Here is a 16,873-nt window from a genome sequence, read left to right as displayed (position 1 = left end):
TTCTGTACACTCGGGTTGAGACTAATAACTACACAAATGGAGTGTCACTGACTACTTTTAAAAAATGAAGTAAATAGTTAATAGTGGATGTTATTTAGCTGCCTTCCTTTTTTCCACATTCATCTAACAAAGTCAGAGTAGTAAGCAGCTGAGGTCGCCGCTTCAAGTCCGGCTTCATACTCCTCCGTAAATACATTTAAAAGAGACTGCCCACTTCTCGTAGCGTTGTGTAAAAAAATCAATTTTATAAAAACTAATACACTACAATAAACTGCCTATAGTTTGAGGACTACGTCTAAGTTAAATACACTCCAAGGTAGCGCCAATGATTAGTGTTCTTTAGCACAAAGATGCCACACAAAAGTTCCTGCATTTTGAAAGCTTTCATTTTTCTTTCTCTCTGTTATCAAGTTTGTTGTAATAGAAATTCTCAAGAAATAAGAAATAAACAAGTCGTCGGGTATATTCCAAGGGCGGTCGCGTGTTTGAAACGTTTTAGGAACTCCCCCAACTGTGTTTAACCAATTGGTGTTCGACATCACAGCCTGTGTCATGCCTGTGAATCAGGTTTTATGTTTGATCACGTTATGTTTAGTTTTTTGGACTCTTGTCTACCGTTTTGCACTTCCTGGTTTTATTTGTTTCCATAGTAACCCATTAGTTTCCACCTGGTCTCCTAGTCACGCCCCGGTCCTCAGCTCTCACACCTATTTCCAATTACCACAGCTAGTATTTAAGCCATTTGTTTTCTGGGTACTTTATCTACCTACCGGACTTTGTATTGAACCCTCATGACCACGCACCTACCTTTCCTTGCCGACCTTCATGCCTTGCCACGCTGTTTATTGTTTGAGCACGCCACGTAAGACCTTTTGTATTTATGCCTCAGTGCAAGTTTTTGTTTCGCTTTGTGCCATAGATAGTATCTTTAGTTTATTGTATATAGCCATGCCATTGTGCTGTTTTTCTTTTGTTTTTGAGTATAGTCTAGTTTATTATCCGCCATTGTGCGCGCCCTTTGTTTTCCTGTTTTTGTATTGTAGTGTTTAAATAAATCTATCATGTACTTACACTCATGTCTCGCTCGTGCAAATCATCCTTTGCGTAAAAGAAGCAAAACAAATCCAAGTCATAGTCCTGACAGCCTACCCCCGAAAAGGTTCCTGGTTGTCCCACCTAGCTAGGAGGAACGCCGAAAGATTCCTGAAGAACTAAATCTACCTGGTTAGTTTTTAGTGGAAACACAGTGGAAACTTTATTTACTCGGGTGAGTGGAAAAGTTCCTATAAAAGTTCCTGTGGTTGAAAAGGGCCTTATGTCTGCATAAGACCTCAGCCTGCTACATAATGCAGTAGAGTACTGCCATTAGGTTCTAGGATGAGATCCACGCCCCCATTGTAAGATCATACGCTGGTGTAGTGGGCCATGGGTTTTTTCTGATGCATGGCAATACTTAGCCTCATGTGGTTGAAGTGTGTCAGCAGTTCCTGTATGACAAAGTCATTCATGCTTTGGACTGCCCTATACCCATACCTAAATCCAATTGGTAAACAACGGGAAATCACGTTGCGACACAGACTGTCCAAGAGTGAACTGATACCCCAATCCAGGTCTGAGAGGAGATCCCTCAGGAGAACATCAGTCGTCTCATCAGGAGCATGCCCATACTTTGTAGCGAGTGCATACAGGCCTGTGGAAGCCTCGTAGTATGTGGAGTAAAATTATTGTGAGTTCTTATAAGGTACAAAGAAAAAGAATGCTGAGAACCATATTGCTTACTATTTATTTCTGAATTATTTAAATCATTATCTTGTAAAATATATTGTACATTATGTTTCTATTCAATCATTACACACTCACAAAAAAAGCTCTGCTTCTTCCGACTCCTTTTTGAGCATGTTAAATTCCATCCATCCATCCATTTCCTACCGCTTATTCCCTTTTGTGGTGGCGGTTGGGCGCTGGCGCCTATCTCAGCTACAATCAGGCAGAAGGCGTTTTACACCCTGGACAAGTCGCTATCTCATCACAGGGCCAACACAGATAGACAGACAACATTCACACTCACATTCACACACGAGGGCCAATTTAGTGTTGCCAACCAACCTATCCCCAGGTGCATGTCTTTGGAGGTGGGATGTAACCTTAAGCATCTTCGAAATTAACTAAATCGCTGACATTACTTGACTGTGGAAATCAAACGTCTCGATGCTGTTAAATATTACTACATTATTAGACACATTGAGCTGCATTCCTCCGAGATGAGGAGTGTTTTTAGTGGACGTTGGGTTGCCTCTTCTGGCATGAAACCGATGCTGTAATATTAAGCTCCGCGTGCTTGCCTGAAATCTTGGAAGCCCTGCTTGGAAACTGAATGCAATATTTGTCTCTGAGTTGATGTAGAACGTAGAAACAGCACAGTATAGAAAGATGCATTTTACTTTGTCTCTTTAATCTTTCCAGCATTGGGCTCAAAATCAAAGCAGCTGCTTTTGGAGAAATTTGTTCGAGCATTTCTTTGGTTTACAGAATTTTTCTTGGCAATATAAAATCGTCTTGGAATCAAAACTTACTTAAAGAGCATCTTTTCCAAGACCATAGGTCCTAAAAGTATAAGGACATGTATTTATTTTGAAGGTTTGTTGATGCATATCATGAATACAGTAGGATTTGAACATTAGAACATTAACTTTTTTTTTCAATGCCACACATAGTAGTATGTATGCAGTACACCCATATTGTATAAAGCATCTGGGTATTTTTTTTATTTCTAGCATAAAAATCCACCATGGAAAATCTTATTGTGTCTAAGGACATTTGATCACCCAAATTACTGTGTTGAGGATTTCAAATTACTTCATATGTTGACTTAACGGCCTATTTGTATTTTATATACTCTTGTATCAACATACACCGAAACAGGATAGCATTTATGATCCTTGGATCTTCGACTTGCTGTGGTAATTATGTGGAATAACAAGTTTAACCTCCAGGCCACAAATATTTGTTGTGGCCCGTAGCTTGAAACCAGTGCTTTACAACGACGACATGTCTTCTGACTAAAAGGCAGGCTTGGATCCAGCACAACTTTGAAAGAGGTTTGGTTACGAGCCCGCAGACGTGTCCCAGAGAGGTGAGATGAGTTGACTGAGGTGTAAGGCATAGAATATTACTATTACTTGATACAGTGGTAATCTTTTTTTTTTTTCATGCCAGCAAATCAGTTAAAAAATTACCACAAATTGCTGTGTTTAAAGTATGTCGTCATTGTTTTTTTTTTCTGTATGGACGGTCGTACGGATATGTGTGACTGCCTGGCCCGCTTTAAGTTTGAAACTCAATCACAGCGACCACACACATATACCATATGATATTGCCACATTTCACTTAGCATGTGAATTCGACTCATAGTGTAGCTATTCCTCAATTGTTCTACTTTATGAAGATTGGGACTGTTTTTGACTAAGGATTTTCATCCTCAAATTATGCTATCGTGTATGCTACATGTCTGCTAGTAAAGGCACAGCTAATTTTTTTTTTGTATACTTGTATGTGTGCTACATGCATGCTAGCAAAAACACAGCAAATGGGGATCCACACAAATAAACACTCATTTAGAACTTTTTCCAAATCTAACAGGCTAAAACCTTCAGATAAATAGAAACAGCGGGGATGATATAGTTTAGTTAGGTCCTCGGATTGGCTGCGCTGGATTGGCTTCAGCACCGCCGGAGCGCAAAAAGACAGTCAAACAACTATCGAGATTAGGGGTCTCAAATTTGTGGCCTGCTTGCTGCAACTGGCCCATATTTTGTGGCCCTGTTCCTAACTTCATAGTTTAATGTAATTGCAGACCGTACACCCTGGGCTGCTAATAGTTAAATATAGAATGGCAATTTGAATCCCACAAGAAAGAACACTAAATACAATAACGGTGCAAACACAAAAATTACAGCACAACAAACACACAATGGACAACACAAAGAGCAACTTCCTTTGAGCAATCTTAAATATCTCTGTACATCTTCTGCGGAACTCAGAGCTGTAAAAATATAATTTTTTTACATTAAACTTATAATGACTTAAGGCCTACCATAGCTCAGGCTCACGATCGCTGCTGGAAGATGTAGTTAACAAATGTAGTCACCTGGTTAAAACAGGATTCTGAAGTGATAACTTCTTGCAGCCCAGCCTACCCCAACTCTATCTTCAGGGGCCCCAGGGTAATTTGAGTTTGAGACCCCTGATCTAGAAGAAGGTAATGGTTTCCGTCGGTGAGTACTGAACTCGCCTCGCTCAGACGGAGGTTCAATGTCCGACAATTCGACTGCGAAGTTAATAGTCGAAAGTTGATAGTCGAATCAGAATCGAATAGTCAAGTATTCCAATACACCCCTATGATGATAAAAAAGGAAGATAAAGATCAAAGATCAAGCAGTTGGTGTACATGTGTGGTATGCTCCTGCCGTGAAAATAACATTTGTCCAGTTTAGCCAAAAATCTTGCAAACATTTTGGATTATTGCCATATCAGTAGATCTGTTATTAACTGGCTGTGCCTTTTATACAGAACCGCTCAAAGAGGAACACTTCTGCAATTATCAGGCAGTGGCAACTGCTTCCAACACAACAGAGAAGGACAAGTGGGTACCAGCATGGCAAAATACCCTTACTGTTAGGTGGCTTCCCACCTCCATTGCTGAAAATTACAAACATTTAATAACTTGTATTTACATTGAAGATATTCTGAATTGTATGTTCTTTGGGGGCATTCATTGTATTTGTATAAGGTATACATAGTTGTCCTTGACTTCATCTTGTCCTTTTCCAAGACATAGCAGTAACCCAATTGTCTTATGGCACCTGTTGTATGTAAAGGTTCCCCATTAGTGGCTTCTAAAAAATTACATTTAAACTTTCAACTGGCTGTAGGATGACTTCACGGTGCCATAGCAGAGTGTGGACTCTGGACATGTATGAGACCTGAGGGATTTTAATGGAAACTCACCATAGCAGATCCAACCATCTGATATGTTGAATTGCTCTCACTCTTACGCATGATTGCCACAGCCATTTAACTTGTCTTACTATCTGATACATTGTCCTTTACATTTGATCGCTGAAATTGCTTCCTCTTTGGTATAAATACTCTTTATACCTGAATGTTCCCCTTTTAGGACTCGGTTTCAGTTCTAATTGCTTATAATTTGCTCAACATTTGTGGCTGTTAAAAATTGCACACATCCGAAATTCAATATTTTCAATTGGGGAATTCAAGCTTTAAATTAGTGGCAAAGGAGCCCAGTGTAGAGTGTGATGAAAAGATGAGTTACCCATATGTTAACCCTGTATTTTTGGGGGGTTTGTTTGTTTTTTTTGAAGGGGGTGATGGCCTTTTTATTAAAATTTTCCCTCTTCAATGTAAAACGCTAACATTATTGTAAAACCATCAAGTGACAGGAGCTGATTTGGTTCAATGTTTAGTTATTTTTCTTGTCTGACTTTCAGATGCTCTTCAGATTGTTAAATGCTTGCATGAATATGATTGCTTAAACAAATACATGGATCCAATTCAGGAATTTTGGCCTTCTTCCTAACATCATAATCATTTTTTTTTCATCTGCAACTTATTATGTGTGTCAATATCCTGATGGGGCACAGTTCAGGATCCTGGCCAGTGGTGAGCCAAGGGTTGGCTCAATAGAGAAATCCCTACTCATCGTACTTCCATACATGAACTGAAAAGATGATGTTCCTTTGGTTGCATGTGGGCTATCATTGTAGACTTGAAGAAAAACCATGACACGGGTTTTCCATTGAGACCCTTTCTAGTGTTAATATATCTATTCCTTTTATTGTTTTGCCACTCAAATTACGGAAACACTCACTTCTGTCTGAATGGTAAATTTAATTATGAATCTGCGTCCCTGAGCCGAAAATGTTTTGTTGCTCACGTGCTTCCATGTAGAAGCATAGGTTTATAGGCAGCCCCAATCCATAACTGAACCCTTAGAATAAGTTGCTCTTGCACAGGCACATTCTTACCAGGCTATTGGACATATCTACAGGACATCAAGCATAGCAGACATTAGTAACCAGACCTGCAAATTGTGGTCAAGTGTATGGAGACAGCAGTGTCTGGGGAGTCATTCTGATGGAATGGCAAAAGCAAATCAGGAAAGGTAATTTGCTGCATGGTTTTGCTGCAAATTATACTGGCAAACCAATAAGCAATTCCCAGGTAGATTTAGAGAGTGAGGGATGAAGGTTTTTTTTATTTTTTTAACTATACAGGAGTATAAGGTCACCACTTATGCTATTCAGCTGACTTTTGAGTGCTGGAATTTCAATTATGAGTCATTTAAAATCCTTTGGAGGCATGTCTCTGTATAACTGGAAGGTGTTAAATAGCACCTTTCTGGCGAATAGTTCCATTTTCCATAGTGTTGGTCCATAGCAGGTATTTCACTTCCTTCAGTCTTCTACAGACCTGTTTTCTGGACCAGTATAATCATTCTGTCAAATAAAAGCTGACCTTAAAGCTAGAGCTTCACGTTGTCTTCTAAAATTGTGAGGGTAAAAGTGCTACTTCTCAGCCGTATCTCTTGTATGTCTCAAAGGTTATGATTTCATTCAGATTGCTTTTGTCTTTATGCTGAAAATGTGCCATTTAGGTTGGGTGTTGAACATCTCCACGTGTGCAATAGGAATCTTCTTGGCTCTTTTTATCCAAATACATCCAAATTCATGGTAAAAAGTGCTGTCGAGTCATGTCAATTGACAGCATCTTGGTTTTTTTGGATGATGAAACTTTCACTTACGGTCACAAAATTTTGTTAGTGACAGAAAGGACAAAATTAGGGGGACTGGGCTTTCCCTTACAGACGGAGTGAGAAGCTCCGTAATTCGGGAGAACTTGGAGTAGAGCCACTGCTCACACGTTGGTGAGACCAGTCTCTCAACTGACTGAGGCATTCTTTGGGTTATACTGGGAGGATTTGGGATAAATAGTTGGGGAGAGAGAAGTCTGAGTTTCTTTTTTTAGGCTGCTGCCCCTGTGACCTGACTCTGGATAAGCAGAACACAATGGATAGATGAAACCGTCTGATCTGTATTTTTATTGTATTTTTACAAATGACAAGAGAAACCTAAGCATATGTTTAGCATGACATATATATAGGAAAATAGAGGCATGTTTTTTTTTTAGTCTAGGCCCAACTGTAGAGAACTTGTTTCCAAAATATGAAAGAACACAATCCATCACATGCGTACTTTTTCATAAATGTGCCTCTGATTGAATACTCCTAACCAATGAGCAATAAACCCAAGGGGCGTCTCATAACTGTACTGACACTAGGCCAGAGGTCTCCAACCCGTCGCTCGAGAGCTACCAGCAGTCGCCACACCTTTCCAAGTAGCTTGACAGAAGGTTCTAGGAATATGATGCGTTATTATGCACAGCAATCGGCTGCTATACGATGGCGGAACAATCTAATATTTTGAACAACTTTTTCAAGTAAACATTAAGTATTAATTTGCACAATACTATTAAGTAATTCTGGATCGGTTCTCAAAGTTCATTTATGGCATTTCAAAAAGTTGTTTGTTTGTAAATGTCACATCGCTCAACTACAGAAATGCAGGTAAACTCGAAACAACAGTGGCGAGCAGGTGCAATCTATGAAGTTACAACTGGCATTTTCAGGATGTAAGAACTTACATAGCCTTTTTTCAATGTCATTGATGTAAATAAACACACATGTAAACAATACATTATGTCACTATCCCAATCAATCAATTCTGATCTCCACACTGCACAGTGATGAAACCCTGTCTGTGTGTGCGTGTCTGCTTTAGAGCCTACTGGGCTTCCCCTAAATTATGTTTTATTGATGGATGAACTGTATGTATTTTTATACTTCAAATAACATTTCATCATGTTTGTTAAACTTGTCCCCCTCAATTTGTTTTCAGATTTATTTGCACAATTAAATCATAGTGGTCACAGGTGAACACAAAGTGAAACTGAAATTCAACCCATTCGAGCAGAAGCATCGCAACATTCCGTATGGATCAAGTCAAGTTACTTATCTATTTATCAGTGCTCATGTGACATTAAAAATACAGGCATGTAAAATATGATTTTTGATCTGGAATTATTGGGAAATCTCCTGATATGTTTTCCAATTTAAACCACCATTTATGTGTGTGCATATTGATCCGTGAATTTTTCAAGTCAATAAGTAATTTTTAAACAACACTTTCCAATTGCTGAACACTACAGATGTTTAAAATGTCATTGAGTTGGGGGATATAATACAAAACCCAAAACCAGTGCATTTGGCATGTTGTGTAAATCGTAAATAAAAACAGAATGCAATGATTTGCAAGTCTTTTTCAACCTATATTTAATTGAACACACTGCAAAGACAAGATACTTAACATTCAAACTGGAAAACTTTATTTTTTGGAAATATTAGTTCATTTGGAATTTCATGCCTGCAACATGTTTCAAAAAGTGGCAAAAAAGGACTGAGGAAGTTGAGGAATGCTCATAAAACACTTATTTGGAACATCTTACAGGTGAACAGGCTAATTGGGAGCAGGTGGGTGCCATGATTGGGTATAAAAGCAGTTTCCATGAAATGCTCAGTCATTCACAAACAAGGATAGGGTGAGGGTCACCACTTAGTGAACAAATGCGTCAGCAAATTGTCGAACAGTTTAAAAACAACATTTCTCAACAAGATATTGCAAGGAATTTAGTGATTCCACTATATACGGTCCATAATGTCATCAAAAGGTTCAGAAAATCTGGAAAAATCCCAGCAAGGCCGAAAAGCAACTTTAAATGCCCGTGACCTTCGATCCCTCAGGCGGTAATGCATCAAAAACCAACATCAGTTTGTAAATGATATCACCACATTGGCTCAGGAAGACTTCAGACCACTGTCAGTATCTACAGTTTGTCACTACATCTGTGTTTCCATCCATCCATTTTCTACCGCTTGTCCCGTTTGGGGTCGCGGGGTGTGTAAGGTAAAACTCTACTATGCACAGCGAAAGCCATTTATCAACAACACCCAGAAACGCCGCCGCACTAATGCAAAGTGGAAACGTGTTCTGTGGTCTGACCAGTCCACATTTCAAAATGTTTTTGGAAACTGGACGTCGTGTCCTTCAGACCAAATAGGAAAAGAACCATCTGGACTGTTATAGGTGCAAAGTTCAAAAGCCAGCATCTGTGATGGTATGGGGGTGTATTAGTACCCAAGGCATGGGTAACTTACACATCTGTGAAGGCACCATTAATGCTGAAAGGTACATACAGAATTGGAGCAACATATGCTGCCATTCAAGCAACGTCTTTTTTTATAGACGCTCCTGCTTATTTCAGCAAGACAATGCCAAGCCACATTCTGCACGTGTTACAACAGCGTGGCTTCGTAGTGAGAGAATGCGGGTACTAGACTGGCCTGCCTGTAGTCCAGACCTGTCTCCCATTGAAAATTTGTGGCGCATTATGATGCGTTAAATACATCAAAGGAGACCCCAGACTGTTGAAACACTTAAACTGTAAATCAAGCAAAACTGGGAAATAATTCCACCTGAAAAGTTTCAAAAATTGGTCTCCTAAGTTGCCCAAATGTTTACTGAGTGTTGTTAAAAGGAAAGACCATTTAACACAGTGATAAAAATGCCCCTGTGCCAACTTTTTTTTACAGTGTGTTGCTGCCAATAAATTACAAGTTAATAATTATTGCACAAAAATAATCAACTTTCTCAGTTTGAATGTTTAGTATCTTGTTTTTGCAGTGTGTTCAATTGAATATAAGTTGAAAAGGATTTGCAAATCATTGTATTCTGTTTTTATTTACGAATAATGCAACATGCCAACTTCAGTGGTTTTGGGTTTTGTCATAAAGATGCACAGTTTTGTAGCTTTTAAGTCAATTGTAAAACAATACAGAGTCAAACGTACTGTGCTTTGGGTGTTAAGTGGACCAATTTTGGAATGATTGACCTAGTTTGAGTGTGCCCATGTAAAATTCCCGACTAAAACTTCAAGGGGGGAATTTTTCACTCTGCCTTATTAGGTAGTATAATTACACTTAATGCTTCTTACGCATATGTTTTTTTCTAGTTCTCTAATCGAAAGCACTGTAATAAACAGCCTTCCTTGTTGATTACAAATGTTTCTTTCACAATGTTATTTTTTATTTTTCTGGCTGCACAATGTGAACACTTCAAATTGAGTGGGTGCTGGCTTTGACTACAGCTGAATAGTGTTTTCTAAAGTCTGTACCACTGTCTTTACTCGAACATAAGACAGTTATTTAAAGTGTAATTTCTTTAGGTATATAAGATCTTTGTGCACACCCTTCCCTCTTATGAATGGCTTGAATGAAAGATTTAATAAAAACAAATGAGGAGGTGGCTTGTGCATCTGTCCTCATGTTGTGCTCTCCCTGCTGCAAATGAGCCCCTTCTCTTCTGTGTATTGATGTATAATGCATTTTAATTTCTGCACCCTCTCATTTTTTTAGATGAGTTGAAGAAGCAGATGGAAATACATCGGCGACAGAGAGCAGTTCATGGTAAGTGTTTTGTTACTGTATTTATGCAAGTACTCCTAAATCAAATGGATTATTTTCTACTCTAGGTGTGACAGAAAATCATCAAAATGTTGAGAGGGAGCTGGACCCTTTGGAGGAAAACCTGCGCAAAAATATTGAGCAAGAAAAAAAGATGTATTATCGAACGTAACAATGAAGTAAATCCACAGCAGTTGACATGAGTTAATGTTACTTTGCTTTATGCTCCTAATGTCTTCCATCAGTTACAAAAGCACTGTTGGACACCTGAAAACATTGAAAACAGAGATTGAGCATCTGCAGCTGTTGTTGGAGAAGGCAAAGGTCAAGCTCCAGAAGGACTTCCGAATGTGGTGGAACAAGGAGACTTCCAATGTGCAGGTGAAGGACCTCATCTGTCTTTATCTACCCATTTTGAAAAGAACACACAAACCTAGCCATTTAAAGGCTCTCCTGTCAAGGTTTGAGTTTAAAATCTGAATTAACGCCGACGTTTCAAGACATCCTTTTGTTTTTGGAGGTTTTGTGTGCATCGACTGTGGCCTCTGAGGACACATAAGTGCATGAAAGTTGATACGCATGAGTCCCTGACTTTGGAAGCCATTAAGGCGCCAGTGTGACCCCTGCGGCCTCTGTTAAACATCACATAGTTGGGAACACTTTTAGGTGGAATGTATGCGTAAAGGCATTTCAGGAGAGTACCATGTGACCTAAACAAGAGCTTAATATATATAATATAGTGTTTATAGGCTCATCTCAGTCAATTTAAAATATTTTTTTTTAATTTATATTTTCTTATAGACTAACTCCACACAGAAAATAATTGTATGGACTAACTCCACACAGAATTACAATGTATCAAGAATAGGGTTGGTTAACACACTTTTTAATCTATTGTGATTTGCCTGTCATCATCAAAATATATTTCAATAGTCATTCCTACATTAGATTTAAGCGTAACATGTTGGCTATAAACAAGACACTCTGACACATTGGGAGATGTTTGTCAAACCTCAGGGTTGCTTGTCACCATGTTTTTTTAATGGTGAATTTTTTTAGGAAAGCAGAACTAAATTTGAAAGTTTACCTTCATTGACAAGTTAAAAAATATATAACTTAATGCTTCCCAACAAGGAATGAGCAAGAAACATGAACACATCTTTAGGCCAACCTTCTGTATATGTAATATTTAATCAAATTAAACGTAATTCATACAGCACGTTTCATGCGCAAGAACGTAGCACCACAAAGTGTTTGCCCCCCCGTAAAAAAGAAAAGAAGAGAGGAAAACATGCACATGCACTCACGTACACAAAGCACTCTTGACAAAAACAAAAAGTATGTACTGTATGAATATATGAGTTTATGGGATGACCAACCCAAATATAATTTCTTGCTAGCATCATGGCCAGGGCAGCACGGTGGGACAGGAGTTAGTGCCAATACGAAGGTCCTGAGTTCAATCCCGGGCTCGGGATCTTTGTGTGTGGAGTTTGCATGACCTCCCCGTGACTGCGTGGGTTCCCTCCGGGTACTCCGGCTCCCTCCCACCTCCAAAGACATGCACCTGGGGATAGGTTGATTGACAACACTAAATTGGCCTTTGTGTCTGAATGTGAGTGTAAATGTTGTCTGTCTATCTGTGTTTGCCCTGCGATGAGGTGGCGACTTGTCCAAGGTGTACCCTGCCTACCGCCCGAATGCAGCTGAGATAGGCTCCAGCACCCCCCGCGACCCTCAAAGGGAAAAGCGGTAGAAAATGGATGAATGGATGGATGGCATCAAGGCTAAAAACCTGTAACCACCCGTTTAACAGGCTAGTATCAATCTTAACTATGGCTTTTCTGCCACACTTTTTTAGAGTAACAATTGTTTTGCTTTAAACAAATTGTGTAAAAGCCTAGAAATCAAATACTGCAGAGCTGTAGATTCACGCAAAAAGTCCTCCCATAAAAGAGTATGTAGGCCAGCCTTGATCCAAATTCCCTAAATTCCTATACCATAATTTGAGAAACACTGTCCTCTGGTGGCAAGATAAAATTAGTTTAATAACCAACCCTCCATTCATCCATTCATTTACTACCGCTTGTCCCTCTTGGGGTATCACTCGAGCTGCACTCGAAGGCTAGGTACCCACTGAACAAGTACAACCAAGCCCTCTTTCCCCTATTTCTTAATTTCTTTAAAAAATATTTTGATTATAATTCACGGCCAGTACGATCCCCAAATTCAGTATCTAAAATTAGAAAAAAATCTAAATCATTGAATATAAGCTGTAAAAACTTCCTGAGCCTTCAATAAACTCATTGCATGATACCTGTGTTTGTGCCAAATACGTGTAACAGTGGAGTAAAAAGATAATGTCCAAATTTTACATTATCACACAGCAGTTTCATTCCCAACAATACAGGATGTTAAGACACAACATCTGACTAGCAGACGCAACTGGCATGTTTAATTTACTATCAAAAAAACAAATGGAAAAGATGAAGTCATTGAGATAATCGTTGTCCTTGCCATTAAAGCTTTTTTCTGGAGAAATAACACACATGCAATCAATTTCAGGAATGTCATGGTAGCCTGTAGTATTTTTGCTAATCAATTTCTCCTTGTGACACCATATGATGTGTATTGTTTAGGAAACCAAATCTAGAAGCCCAACAACATCTCTGTGTGGAACCTTGCAGCCATCCTCACCTGGCACTCCAGACTTTGAGTAAGTCCTGTCAAAGCCAAATTCTTCTTTCTGTACATTTTATTGTACTCAGCCTTAATCCAATATTTATGGAGCCCAGTTTTTCAAACTGAGAATCAGGACTGAAAACAGGTCCAGGTCAGTCTAGTTGAACATATTTTTTCTTCTCTGATTGTCCAACACGTATAACATTTCTTGGAATCTGGATTTTTTAAATTCAGTTTTGTTGAAATCAATTAAATTATGTCAAATTCTTGATTATTAATTTAATTGTATCTGCCAATACGGAATATGCTTGATATGTGTTTAAGCAATTCTTATTTATTATGATTCTAAATCAATTAATGATTTTTTAAGAATTGATTAAACAAAATATAATAAAATACCTTTTTTGACATTTTAAAACTTGTGTTTTTAAGCCATCTCTGCACTTACTTGCTGGACGTGTATGTCATTTGTTCCAAGAGGAGCTTTTGTAACCTGTAACCTCTTTTGAATATGGTTTATTATAATTTGTTTTACCAAGTTATATATTGTGAGCATCGGCTTGAATGAGCAATCGTGTTGAATCAAGATTCAATTCTGAATTGATTCATCACCTTACACGGGAACTGATCATTTTGGGGAATTTTTCCTATCATTCACAGTCATTATGAAAGACAAGAACATATGTCTTTTTTTCTTTCTTTTTTTTTAAATGATAAAAAATTGCTTGAAAGATGTGGCTAATGAGATTCACTGTTGTAGCCTTCAAAGCCCTCTAAAACAACTACAAAACCCTCCATCAACATGTAATATGTACACTGCAAGTCTATATATAATGTAGTAACTGACACGTTCATAAAAATATGTAATATGTACAATATTTACCATATTTTGGTAATTTTAATCATTCACGGGACTGATTTATTCTGGGCATTGATTTCCGTTTCCATAGCACCGCACTTCCGACTTCCGGCAACAAATGTATCTTCCTACTTTCACAAACAAACGCCGGTGTGTTGTAATCATGGCAGACTTGGTAATAGACAATGAATATGACAATTTTTTGGACAAATTAAGACCTTATCTTTTTGTAGCTGAATATAGTGAAGATGAACTGCTGCTTATAAAAGCCAGCCCAAAGGAAGAGTGAGTCGTTTGAGCACACAGAAGTGGAGAAAGTGAGAGAGGCGTGACTTAAAACTGCAAATGTGGAACTTGAAGCAAAGTTATTTCCACATAAATGGAGTTCTTACCCAAATAAACAAGAACAAACGTCTACTGCCAGCTGGACCAAATGCACCAAATGAGTAAATTTAATAGTGATCATGCACGCCATGCTTGTTAGTACAACTACAGTGTACATGTTGTCTGGCTAGCTGTGTACAAACAAAACATGAAATGTGGGCTAATACTCTACAGATACTGTAATATGATTGTTTTTCAGTCAGTAGAGATTGTTGTCCTATCGCATTGCGTTGTGCAGTACAAACTCATACGTGATTCGTCCGGACGCAAAAGCTAGCTTATCTCTTTTCCGTAGCTAGCCATTATGGCTAATACCAAAGCACACAGATGTGTTACTATGCTAGAAAAATAGTTCCTCAGTGTTTGCTCTTACAACAACAATGTCGCTACAGCTTGTTGTTTTTTTTTACAGGTTACGGGATGTAAATTAAGTGTTATTGACAGTTTTTGAATGCAGTTTTCAATGATTTAGAGGTAGAATTGATTGCTCCCATTAGCAGCATTGTGAACCACCAAGAACAAGCCGATTTTTACATGTTAGAATGCAAAAAAAAAAAAAACACCAAATCCATTTGTCTTCTTGTCTCTTATAAGGATTGTGAACGATAGGCAAAATTCCCCCCCCAAAAAGTACAGTTTTCCTTTAAGAACCAGAATCTAATTGTGAGTTGTCGTAAGAGTCCCGTCACTAATATTTACAGAACAATTACAGATCCCAAATACTGCAACTATGCGAGCGTACATTGGTAAAGTCTTAAAGGGGTCATATTATGATTTGTATTTTCGATTTTTTTTTCAAATACTTTTTTGTGGTGTACATGACATGTAATGATGTTTCTTTGGTCCAAATTTTGCAATGATTATGTTTTACAGACCATCTTCAAACCGCTTTATGACCGTGTCTTCTGGATGCTTCATTTTGTAGGAGGTCTTATTTATGTCCCTTGTTTCTTATTGTAGTTTTTGGCACTTCCATATTGAGTCTACTGAGAGGTATACGTTAGAACTGTGCAGTATATTACTTTGTATTGTAAATGGCAACAGCAAAGAATGCATGTGCATGTACAAGCCAGCCTGTCTCACACAAAAGGATAGCAAAAAAGAATAAGTTTATTGACTACGTCAGAAACCAGTGGCGGACTTGCACTTTGATATTCGCTAATGTTGCTAAAGGGATAAACGTCATGAGGCAAATTCCAAATGGCTTGTTGGGGGGAAATATGAAAGAAGGCAAGATTGTTTTATAAATATCACTGCCATGCCCCCACGTTTTGATTTAAACTTTTTGTGATTTATACAGATCCTAAATACACAAAACTCGGTACCAATAGGTAGGACGTGTTGGTTTTGCATACTAGGTCCCGTTTAAGAGTTGCTTTAGTAAATGACCTGACAGCTCTTGCTTTTTAGCTAATTGGCTAGCACGCTTGACTCTCAATCTGTGGACCTTGGTTTAATTTTTAATTCTTATTTTACTCTTATATTTTTATTCCCATTGTTGCTTTTTATTTTTATTTTTATTTTTATATTTTTATATTTTGTTTCCATTTAAACCCCTTTATTTACTTTTTACTTTTTAAATTGATCTCAACTCTGTACACTGCTGTTGTAATTTTAATTTTCCTGAAGGAACTCTCCTGAAGGAATCAATAAAGTACTATCTATCTATCTAACGGTGCAGTGTGAAGGGAGCATTACATTGGGGTTGTGACCTGGATTAACGTGAGGTTTAGGGGGTGTAAGTGTACAGAATGGATACTAGCTGGAGCAGCTGTGCAAGAGTATGTTGGTAAACCTCATTAGAAGATGCCTTTAGAGTCACGTTTTACTTTGTAACCCTTTGGCTAGTGCTATCAACTCTCAATCTGGGATCCTGGCTGCCTTCCTATTGCCCTCTCAGCCCCTCCTGGTTTACTGGTCTGTCTCTATATACAGCTTCATTTCCTCTGCAAACTGTTCACTTGGTTTAGTACCCATCCAGCCTTGTTGGAAACATTACAAACCAAAGACAGTTATGAAGCATTTGTTTGAATGAACATACAGTGGTAGCTAGGCTTTTGTTACAAAAGGTCCAACCAAGAACAAATCGAATGAAAATCGAAGCAACTTTCCAACACAATAATTCTCAATCAGACAATCTATTCCACACACCAAAAAATATCAACACAAAACACATTTTACTGAGAATGATAATAGTTTTACATGCTGAAAACTGGGCAAAATACATATACCAGATTTTTTTAATTATGGGGCGTACTTAAAATTATTTAATTTTCTCAAAAATCAAAAGTGCGCTTTATAACTCGGTGCACCTAATGTACAAATTAATTCTGGTTGTTCTTACCAAAGCAATT

General features: G+C 38.2%; 1 protein-coding gene across 5 annotated transcripts in view; it reads left to right on the top strand.

Annotated features, from left to right (window-relative positions):
- The window catches only part of kif6 (kinesin family member 6), a 116,859-nt gene that overhangs the window by 86,884 nt on the left and 13,102 nt on the right, over positions 1 to 16,873 (top strand). For 4 of the 5 annotated variants that reach the window (XR_009806191.1, XR_009806192.1, XM_061895678.1 and 1 more), the window contains exons 16-19: positions 10,547 to 10,597; positions 10,663 to 10,750; positions 10,840 to 10,975; positions 13,234 to 13,310. Coding sequence is in view for 3 of the 5 variants with exons in the window: in XM_061895678.1 (XP_061751662.1) it covers positions 10,547 to 10,597; positions 10,663 to 10,750; positions 10,840 to 10,975; positions 13,234 to 13,310 (352 nt within the window). In the remaining 2 variants the exon portion in view is untranslated. Of the gene's footprint in view, positions 1 to 4,569; positions 4,643 to 10,546; positions 10,598 to 10,662; positions 10,751 to 10,839; positions 10,976 to 13,233; positions 13,311 to 16,873 lie in introns of all 5 variants that reach the window. The other variant, XM_061895679.1, reaches the window with a different exon arrangement.

This window comes from Nerophis ophidion, linkage group LG03 (genome assembly GCF_033978795.1).
Source record: "Nerophis ophidion isolate RoL-2023_Sa linkage group LG03, RoL_Noph_v1.0, whole genome shotgun sequence".
Classification (NCBI taxonomy): domain Eukaryota; kingdom Metazoa; phylum Chordata; class Actinopteri; order Syngnathiformes; family Syngnathidae; genus Nerophis; species Nerophis ophidion.
Note: the sequence above shows the minus strand (reverse complement) of the source record. Positions and strands in the feature narration are given on the sequence as shown.